The sequence below is a fragment of the Pelodiscus sinensis genome, chromosome 4 (assembly GCF_052426305.1).
Source record: "Pelodiscus sinensis isolate ZL-2025 chromosome 4, ASM5242630v1, whole genome shotgun sequence".
Classification (NCBI taxonomy): domain Eukaryota; kingdom Metazoa; phylum Chordata; order Testudines; family Trionychidae; genus Pelodiscus; species Pelodiscus sinensis.
The window spans coordinates 100,783,252-100,794,020 of NC_143055.1; the positions used below are offsets into that span (position 1 = coordinate 100,783,252).

Below are 10,769 nucleotides of genomic sequence, written 5' to 3' on the forward strand. Positions count from 1 at the left end.
TTGAAATCTTTGGGTGAGAGATGCTGCACAAGTGCAAACCATTATTATGTTAACGTATATATGCACCAAGTTTCAAATTATAACTACAAAACACAACAGAACCTACTGATGTTTTTTGCATCTTAGCCACAAACTGTGCACTGCTTAACTAGGTGCTTAATCAGTTTATGTTGTGTATGAAAACATAGCTAATTTCCTGTCTTTGAGACTAGTTGAGTGTCTCCACAGAGTGTGTCATGTATTCTGGAGGCAGTTATTAAGAACTGAAACTTGGGGAGCAAATAGGAACGTAGCCCCCAAAATCTATCCATGGGAAATGTGAGCAAGATGATTTCACACATTCATTCCTCAACTTGTATTCCGCTTCAAAGGCACTCTGCGTGAATGCCCATCTGCAGGTTGAGAGGAGGCAGGGATGGCTGTTCTCTTTCACCACTGAAATACCACAGCACAAATGATCAAGTGACTGAGCACAGAGTCAGCAGTCATGTGAATCTTCCCATTCTGTGCTTCGGAAATCAACAGCAGTGAAATATAGTGGCAGTTGTTCTTGGAGAACCCCAGACAACTACTTCCAGTGGAAGGCAGGCGGCTGTAGTGGACAGAGTGGCTGCGTCCTATAGACCCTCTCTCCAGAAGACCTGTTATTTCTGCAGATGCATTATGATCCATACAGATCTTGGAGTCCACAGGTTTATGGGACTTGATAGCTGGCATTTTCCCAAAGGGGGGAGACAACCCAACCTCCAACACAAGAATTTTAGGGAAATCTAGAGAGAAACTACCAAAGGGTCACTGGGTCTCATGTCAACTACTTATCAAAGGGTATTGGGCCAGACTGTGCCCAATCCTTGTGTGGGTATGCAAGTGTATGGGGAGTATAAGGTATGTCCTTCTTGTACCCACACTTCATAACAAAATTGCATTGCTGAGTATTCCTGAGAACAAGGTCTGCTGCTAGCTAGTGGCAGTAGCCACCAGGATGATGTGCACAACAACCTCCCCTGCACTGATCAAGATCCAAGGGGAGTTCACACTCCATTCTTTATGAGCATGCTGCATTTCGCAAGAGCTCTGGGAGATGTTACTTGAGATACAGTGCCACCTTGTGCGTCCCTTGGAGCAGTGTTGCTCTGTGCTGTGAGAGAAATACTCAACTAAACCACTGAACTTCATATAATAGGAACTGAAACTAACAGACTGGCAGCTTCTAGGATCCTATTTAGGAATGCAGGACCACACAAGAGAAGAGTTATTTCTGCTGATTCATGCTGGCAGGTGGGTCCTATTAACTGTCCCCCAGGTTAAAAGAGGGTTTGGCCTATCTCTATGGAGCAGAGAAAACGAGAGCACTAAGATCCTAGAGGTAAATATGCATAAAACAGCCTAGGGATGTTAAATTTTGATTAATTGACTAATCGAATAGTTGATGGAATGTGCATTGACTATTTTATTAGTCAATAGGGCACCTCTGCCTTTGAAGTGCAGCAACCACCCTAGCGCAGTTGCTACACTTCAAAGGTGAAAGCGCTGCAGGGAGCATGGGGCTAGCAGGGCAGTGCCCCGCTGGCCACATACTCACCACAGTGTTTCAAAGCGGCAGTGTTGCATGGGGTCAGCTGGGGACTCCCCGGCTGACCCCGGGCTCCTTGCAGCACAGCCATTTTGAAACACCACAGGGAACCCAGCATCAGGCTCCACACAGCGTTTCAAAGCGGCAGCGCCACACGAAGCCCGGGATCAGCGGGGGAGTGCCCAGCTGATTCCAGGCGCCATGTGGCACTGCTGCTTTGAAATGCCACATGGAGCCCAGGGCAAGCTTGAGTGTCCCCAGGCTGCATGCAGTATTTGAAAGCAGCAGCGCTGCATGGAGCCTGGGGTCTATCCCCAGGCTCCATGTAGCGCTGCTCCTTTGAAGCACCCCCTCCTCACTGCCTCTTTCTGATAGAGGCAGCAAGTAGGGGGAGGGAGGGAGTGACCAGTCGACTAGCCTGTCAACGATCCAATAAGCATTTGCTTATCAGATAGTCAACTAGTCATTCACATCGCTAAAACAGCCCAGTTTGGGAGAAAGCTTAAGCTGGGACATTTGCTTTGGTGTTGTCATTCAGGTTAACAATAGATACAAGCCCCATGAAAAAGCTAACTTTGGAGCAGATCCATGTTAGATATATTCTGTTTGGAGCAGGGTGGGAACTCTGCCTGCTTTCTTTAATGAGTAACACGTAATGAAACAATGAATCATTTCAGATTAAGTCACTTGGAAAAGGAACAAACGACCTGTTCATTCTCCAGTGTCCTAGCCCTTTAAAAATAATCAATAAGCACAACTGTTAGTTTGGCCTGCCCATTCATTGGCTTTTTCATAACCTTTCTTCCTGTCCCTAAGAGTATCTCACACATGCTGCAGGCAGGATTGAAAGTTTGGCTTTCCATTTTACCAAAAATCTATCAAGTCCAAGTGAATGGGCTTGAGGCAGAAATCACTGGGTGAAATTCTGTGGCCTGTGTTATGCAGAATGTCAGACTAGCTGGTCATAATGGTCTTTTCAGACCTTAAAAAAAATCTATGAATCTATAAATAACAGCACAACTGTTTCATTCATCTCACTGATTTCAATGCTGACATTTAATTAAACTGTTCTAGCATTTTAAACCATTTAAACATATACAGAAAATTAAATGGTATAATTCCAGTGAATTGTACTTAATGGGCCTGATTTTCCTCTCAGTGATATAAATCCAGAATAATTCCAACGAAGACAGTAGGCCAGTTCCTCAGTTTTACTGGTGTCAATGGAACTATACTGATTTACACCAGGATATGGCCCAGTGGTGTTATATTGTTGTAAAACTATCAGAAGAAAAAGGAGAATTTGGCATCACGATCTTTTACTATTTGAATGAGAATTAAGTTTCATGAGTGAAATCCTAACTGATTTCTTCTTCATTAACTTCAGCCCTTGTTCTTTGTGTGGTCAGTCATTAATAAGTCTGACAGACAGTGGGTTTTGTGGTTACTCATGTGAGTAGTTCCACTGAATTCCAGAGGATAATAGAAGTAAAGGGCTGTGTGTTCATTGTATGTGACTGCAGATGAAGCAAAAAAAAAATCACAAAAATGCTCATGGATTTTACATTTTTCATTAAAATGTAGTTTCAGTGGAAATTACTTGACCTTTTCTTGTATTTATCCATTCTATCCTAATCCAAACAGTGGAATTCAATTCTGTTTCCAAACTTGTTCTCTGCTTCACTTTCATTAGTCCAGTAACTCACTATTGCCTGGTCTATACTAGAAGATGAAAAGTAATTGAGAATGGTTATTAAACACAGCTATTCGCTAGACCTTTCTTAATCAGCTGCAGAATACTTAGGGGCCAAATGACCCTTGTGTAATTCTGTTAAATCAGTAATTGCTTCAGTAATAAAAATGGACATTCGTATGTGTCAAATAATTGAGTTCATTTTGGATTTGGAGTGAGAGGGAGCTTTGCTTAAAATCAGTTTTTCCAACACAATTCCACTATCTATTAGTATAACCAAGTTCTGTGTTTCAAACATATTCTAGTGCCTCCAACAGGCACATCTTAAGGAGCACAGGAAAACTGTGTCTTTTATTATGCATTACTAGTCTGCTTTGTTTTATTTCTTCCAGGCCCTGACACATGTATCTGAAGCCTGCTACCCTCTTCTGGATGGCTGTAGAAAGAATAGGCAAAAATGGCAGTCCTTAGCTGAACAACAGGAGAAGAATCTGATTAATGGAGAAAGCAATCAGCCCAAGCGGAACTGAGATTCTGATTTAGCAAATATAATTTTGAGTTTACACGGAAGATACAGTAATGTGAGGATACTACATTTTGCTATACACTGTAGGGATTTAGAGTATTATTTGCCACTATTGTATTTAAAAACATATATGTATTTTCCCGGCGCATAGCATGACCATTTTTATTTGATTGATGTATAATGAATGTATACTTCTTATATTTCATTTAGGTGAAGTAGAAAATTAGAATTGCAGAGTTTTCTCTGATCAGTTCTACACAGAGGTACGAATACAGTTACCAGACTGTCTTTGAAAGCATTTTACTTTACAGGTGTACATAGTTGTTTAGTATTTGATGAGTGGCCAGTACCTTAAAGATTACCATATATGGCACTTTGTCTGTTATTTTTTGTTATGTAACTGTAAGTAATAAGCAATGTTGTTTATTCTTTTGCAAGAAGTCTGAAGGCAAAAAGGAGCTTGGGGGTTAAAATTCACTCTAAAAGCCTAATCAACAATTGTTGTGAAGAAAAAACTCTCATTGAAATCTGGGAGAGCCTCATTTATATGGGAATGCAGGATTGGGTCCCAGTTGACAAAATACAGGGACTTGTGAGATATAAAAGCAAAAGACATTGGTACAGTATAAGAGTTTCTCAACAAAATGGTCATACCTTTTTGAGAAGTATTTAAAAAATACTGTGAATTACTAGACAATCAGGGACCTTAAGTGAGATTTTCAGTGGAAGTGTCAAGAAATTACACAGAGATGGTGAAAGCTGCTCAATGAGATGGTAAGATACCACAACTCACAGGCTGCGTCTAGACTGGCATGATTTTCCACAAATGCTTTTAACGGAAAAGTTTTTCCGTTAAAAGCATTTGTGGAAAAGAGCGTCTAGATTGGCACAGACACTTTTGCGCAAAAGCACTTTTTGCGGAAAAGCGTCCGTGCCAATCTAGACGCGGTTTTGCGCAAGAAAGACCTGGTCGCCATTTTCGCCATCGGGGCTTTTTTGCGCAAAACGGTTCTCAGCTGTCTACACTGGCTCTCTTGCGCAAAACGGGAGAGTCATTGTATTTGCGGAAGAACACTGACAATCTTACATTAAATCGTCAGTGTTCTTGCACAAATTCAAAGCAGCCAGTGTAGACAGCTGGCAAGTTTTTCCAGAAAAGCAGCCGCTTTTGCGGAAAAACTTGCCAGTCTAGACGCAGCCACAGTGTAGCTAGCAGGGTGTCTGGAAGAACTTGACAGATGCAGAGATGGAAGAAACAGAATGGATGTAAAGAGAAGTAAAATGAGCTAACCAGGATCATTATTGAGCTGCTGATAATATCGTCATACTGCAAATGAACTGATTGTTGTTATAACCAACTGACTGACACAAGAGAAGCAAGGCTCAGGAGAATGTGATAGTGGAAGCATGTGATGAAAAAACTGGCTGAGTCAAGAATATGATCTGGAAAAGGGTATATTTCTGGTGGTTGTTAGTGAGTCTCTGATTTGTTAGACTAGTAGCACTAAGCAATGACCGTGACCACTTTGAAGACTTGCTTGTAATTGAAGATGGTTTTTATAAGTTAACTTAGGAAACTAGAATGCTTTTATTTAAAAAAAAATATTATTAGCACTTACTCTGATAGAAATAGTTTATATCTAGATGAAATCTTAAAACAAAAAGTAAAGGAAGACTGAAAGAAAAAGCAAGTGAGCATACTGCAGGAACTTAAAATTATTAAACAAGATAAAACAAGCATTAAGAGACAGTGGGTTTGCAGCAGATATGGAGGAATTCATTCTTTCAATTTATTGTTTTTCTTTTTTTACTAGGAAATGCCTAATAAATTATTTTTAATGAGCCACTGGGCATGAACCCGAGAAATCGTCTGGACAAGACAGTCCCCAAAACTCTAGAATTAAGGAAGCACAATTGCCATGTGTAGCCATGATGAGAAGATTAAATGAGAGAGGGGCTCATAAAATTTCTCAATAATGCAGATATAGCATTTGCTGTGTAGAAAACCACAAAGATGCTGCTGATTTTCATATCTATAAGAATATTTTATATTACATACCAGCTATTGAGATGGCCAAACCTGATATATCTGAGTGTGCATTTTGTTTGCCTGAATCATTCAAGTTCATGCAATTTTAGTTGGAAACTGAAAGAAATATCCCTCTCCCCTCCACCCATGAGATTGTCAGTACCATGGGCTTACAATTAATCTTTAATGCTGTGAAAACAGCCTCTCTTTGCCATCCCTGCTGGTTCTGGTCTTAGAAGGAAAAAAAGAGACAAAGTCACTCAAGTATAAGAAATAATAGAGGAAAGGTTAAGTAAATGTTTCAGACTGTTCCAAAATATTAAGTTTAGTTATAGAAATAAGGAAATGTAGGAGGTTGTTCTTATTGTTTTCTGCAGCATTTCAACCAATCCAATTAAATGGATTTAACTCTATTTTAAGGTTCCCTGTGAACATCAGTACATTGTTATTGCAGCCAAATTTGAAAATATTTCCTATGAAAAAATATTTTCTAAGCTGTTTGTCAACTTGAGTTTCCATAAGTCTAATGTATAATTTTAATAATGAAGAATTCTTTGAGTATTATGATATGCAGTACTCTGCGTGTCTATGCATACATAATATGAGCTGCGTGTATACATAATATATATTTTATATACAGGCACAAACACAATCATCATCCTTAAGACTTGTCATTATTCTTTAGATAAATAGCTAAGATTTACCTCACAATGTGCAGTATTTCTGTGTTCTTTTTATTATAGGAATTAGCATTCTGCAGTTACTGAAATAAAATTATTTTCTTATCTAAGACAATTTTATATGTGAGTGGATAAAGTATAGGTTTATTCTTGCTAGCGTAATTGAGAGCAAAACTTAATTGGGGATGACACAACAAATGAACCATAATAACATTACTGTTAGTGATGTGGCATTAATAATTAGAGCCCAACTATTATGTATCTTATTTGCTGTAATCTCTGTGTGTGTACAACATAGGGGTTTTTTTCATGGCTTGATTTATATTTTTAAATAATGCAAAAGAATGGTGGAGTGATATCTTTGTTAAATAACATATAGACATCACTTTTTACTTCCACTGAAATATAGATGATTACTAGTATTGTCATATATTTAAAGTATTCCCACAAAATCTCTCCCTATAGAGGAAAGCATATATATATTGGAACAAAATTAGCATTGTGTTCTACATAAGCTGTCTGTCAAAATGTTGTCTTAACATACCTGTATCTGTATTTAAAAAAAACCACATAGGCTACGTCTACACTGGCCCCTTTTTCGAAAGGGGCATGCTAATTTTCAACTTCAGAATAGGGAAATCCGCGGGGGATTTAAATATCCCCCGCGGGATTTAAATAAAGATGTCTGCCGCTTTTTTCCGGCTTGGGGAAAAGCCGGAAAAAAGCATCTAGACTGGCCCGATCCTCCGGAATAAAGCCCTATTCCGGAGGATCTCTTATTCCTACTTCGGGCTTCCTGGAATCAGCCGCTGATCTGTTTCAGCAGCGGCTGAATCGGGGACCCCTGGGGCAGAGCAGCTGGGGTGCTGCCGGGTTGGTCCCGCAGCCCCGAGGGGCGGCGCTACGGGACCAACCTGGCAGCCCCCCAGCTGCTCTGCTCCCGGCTTCCCCGATTCAGCTGCTGGTCAGTTTCAGCAGCAGCTGAATGGGGGAAGCCTGTCCGGCTGCCCCAGCACTTCCGGGTTCCTGATGGTGCCGGACCATCAGGAGTCCCGGAGCATTGGATGCCGGACTAATGGAGTTTTACTGTACAAACTTTTTAAAAGTAATTATTTAGGCCTTCTGTTACATATTTTAGGCTAATTCAGAGAATGATCAGAGCATTATAGTGTGTTTCTCTGCCTGAAAGCCAATTCATGATTGCAATTTTTGTTTTATGGCTTTAGCATGATTGGTTTGTGTGCAGATAACAGATACTTTTTGCCTTTGGTAACATAGGTGACCATGTAGGAAATGTAATGGTTCTGTGCCTGAAATATGTTGTACTTGCAGATGGAAATTTTCAAAGCTAACTTTGTTTAGCTACACAGCTTTCCTTATTTTGATCAGGAGTTGTGTCTAAATGCCTTAGTAAGCTGTATGCCAAATTCTGCCCCGATTAACATCCTGTGCATCCAGTTGAGTCAATGAGAATTGTACAAGACATAAATTGGGATAGAATTTAACCCTTGTATCCAATCCTGCTCCCATTGGAGTGTTCAGGAATTTTGACATTAATATTTTTGGGATCAGGATTGGGCTCACTGTGTTCTTCCTATTGCTTTGAATTAAGACACCAAAAGAGATCAAAGTGAGGCCAAATTTTGCCCTCATATGTACATGAATATTCTCACTGAATATTCTCATAATTCTAGGACAAAATTTAGTCCCTTAATATAGACCTTTGTTTTTTCTTTTCTTTTTCTTAAAAAAAGAGGAAGGATCTTAAGCAGGAAGAATAAAACTTGTCTATTCAGCAAGATACCACCTCTGTAATATTAACTGGAGAACAAACAGGCTTCCTGTTATTTTTGCATCCAGTAAAAGCAGTTAAGGAAAAATCACACACAGATTTTTAATAGCTACTTATTTGTACTGTTGATTATAAATCAATAGCATCTCCGTTAACTATTCTCTAATTCCCCCTCCCCCACCAATTTGTAGCTAAGTGGGTCAACACATGCTGCATTCAGTTTGTTGGGATGCTGACAAGATATTGATAGTGAGTTCTTTCTTTGTGTGAAACTTTAAATAGTGGCAGGACTATCTCTTTACAATAATGGGTTTGATTTTTCAGAACCCTACTTTTGCCTAGTGCACGTGCAACTCAAGTGCATACAAAAGCAAGCTATTGAAAAGCCAGCTCAATATATAGGTTGAACCTCTCTAACCTGGTACTTTTGGGTCAGTCAACATCAGTGGACTGGCACGATTTTAGTTAGCTGGATGTCCACTTATCATAGCTAAGGCCTCCTTTCCCATGGTCCCATAAAGTTTGATAGCCACCAGTCCTGGCTCTCAGTATTCTTTTTCCAACATCCCAGTAAGCAGCTGGAAATGTTGCTAGACAATATTGACCTCCCATGATCGGCCTGTTCTCTGGTTTGGCACTGTTCAAGTCCCATGGGTGCCAGAATAAAGAGGTTCAACCTGTACTTCATTTGGGGATAGCTCTGAGATGCTGAGTTCAGGTGTGGAATCTAATCTGGATCTAAGATGCTTCAGTTTCAAGGGGCATTTGGTCCTACTATTCTAGTTCAGTCCATTATATAGAGAAGCCTGAAGTCAAGTCAAATGTAGATCTTAAAAATGTATGGGGCACTGAATCAGTGTTTTGGTTTGATCTCATCACAACTGTGAACCAGCATCAATGTAGAAAGTGCTGATTCATGCAATACATTATGATATTGTAACGCAGTATCTCTTAAAGGCCTGGTCCTGTGGGTAGAATTTTCATTAGCTATAATTGGGAGCTTGGCATATGTGTGGATTTAGAATATTCTTATATAACTAATCATGTAGTCTACTTTCCGCAAGCACCCTGCTATTTCTAAAATCCCTGGCCTGTAACAATCACCCTTATAAGAACTCTCCAGATGCCTGCATTGCTTTAAAACATGGGTCTGAGGCTTTTTGTTTGGACACTCATAAAATTGAGAGTCATCATCTGAGTCGGATCTGGGTATCGGTGACATTTTGCTAGATACAGCAAATTGTGACATCAGGTTCTTTCTGTTTTCAGGATCACTAGCTGAATGAAAATTGCATGGAAAGTCTTGTTTTCCACAGAGAGAGGTTGGTTTCCATGGTAAAATTCATATCTAAGCACCATTTGTAAATGTATATTAATTAAGTGTGCTAAACAGTAGCTGACTTTTGCTAACTGCTGCACCATGAGTTTGTCAGTTCCATGATATAGGAATGATCAAATACTGACCTGAAGTAAATGGAATGATTCCTATTAACTTCAGTGGAAGCTGGACGGGGCCCCAGAGAGTTGTTGAGTGGGCCAAATTTACTTTTATTCTTGCCTATACCTATGAAGACCCTGGACCAAATTCTTGCCCTCAGTGACACCTGCATAGACTATATATATAGTTCATTCAACCAGCCTCCACTGACTTCAATGGTACCATACAGGTGTAACTGAAGTTAGAATTTGAGCCCTCTGTGTATAAACATGTTAGACACATGCATGTGTCTGTTAAAGAATGTAGTGTGAAAAGCACTGTACATAGTTTAAAAATAAATTTCTATTATAGTTTAATAAAAGGAATCGTAATGAATTGTCACTTGCCACTGAGCATGTCTATTTGTATTCTTCTACATTTTCAAATATTTTAACAAAAATCTAGTTTCTGAGCACAGTATTTTTGTACTAGGCTAACAGGGTTACAGTGTATATTAGGTTCAGTTTTTAAGTAGCGTTAAAGTCTTTTGAATGTTGGCTTGTTCTTGCTTCTTCAATTTTCCCTACTACACAGTTATTCGACATAATTCTCTTCAGCTAGTTAACAGAATTGTTTGTCTTTGTTACTGTATAGTTGATAAAACAAAGAGTATACAGCTAATTAATTTTCTATGATCTAACTGCTACTCAACTACTGCTCATTCTCTTTGTATTGTTTTTCATGCTTTGTAAAATAAAAAGGAAGATGTCAGCTATGTTTTGCTGTTTGGTCATTAATTTTATTGTGGATACATTTTCAAAGCAATGTCATCATCCTGATCCAAGAAATTGCCTCTAATAATTTGGGTATTGTTGTAAGTAATTGCATCTGTTTATTAAACTCTGTTGAGAGTCTGAAGATCCTGCTTTGGCACATTAGAGAATTTTTGCTTTAGTATTAGAAAATTCTCTAAACATAAGTTGCACATTATTTCCTCTCCTACCCCTTCATTAAAAACAAAAACAAACAAAACTAGAAAGAAAAAAGAAAACTGGCTGT

General features: G+C 39.2%; 1 protein-coding gene across 6 annotated transcripts in view; it reads left to right on the forward strand.

The window, feature by feature from the left end:
• Window positions 1-10,485, forward strand: part of PDE5A (phosphodiesterase 5A) — a 102,357-nt gene extending 91,872 nt beyond the window's left edge. For 5 of the 6 annotated variants that reach the window (XM_075929816.2, XM_075929817.2, XM_006112599.5 and 2 more), the window contains exon 21: window positions 3,659-10,485. In XM_075929816.2, coding sequence (XP_075785931.1) covers window positions 3,659-3,796 — 138 coding nt within the window. In that variant the 3' untranslated portion in view covers window positions 3,797-10,485. The remainder of the gene's footprint in view (window positions 1-3,658) is intronic. The other variant, XR_016349478.1, reaches the window with a different exon arrangement.
• Window positions 10,486-10,769: the final 284 nt, after the last annotated feature.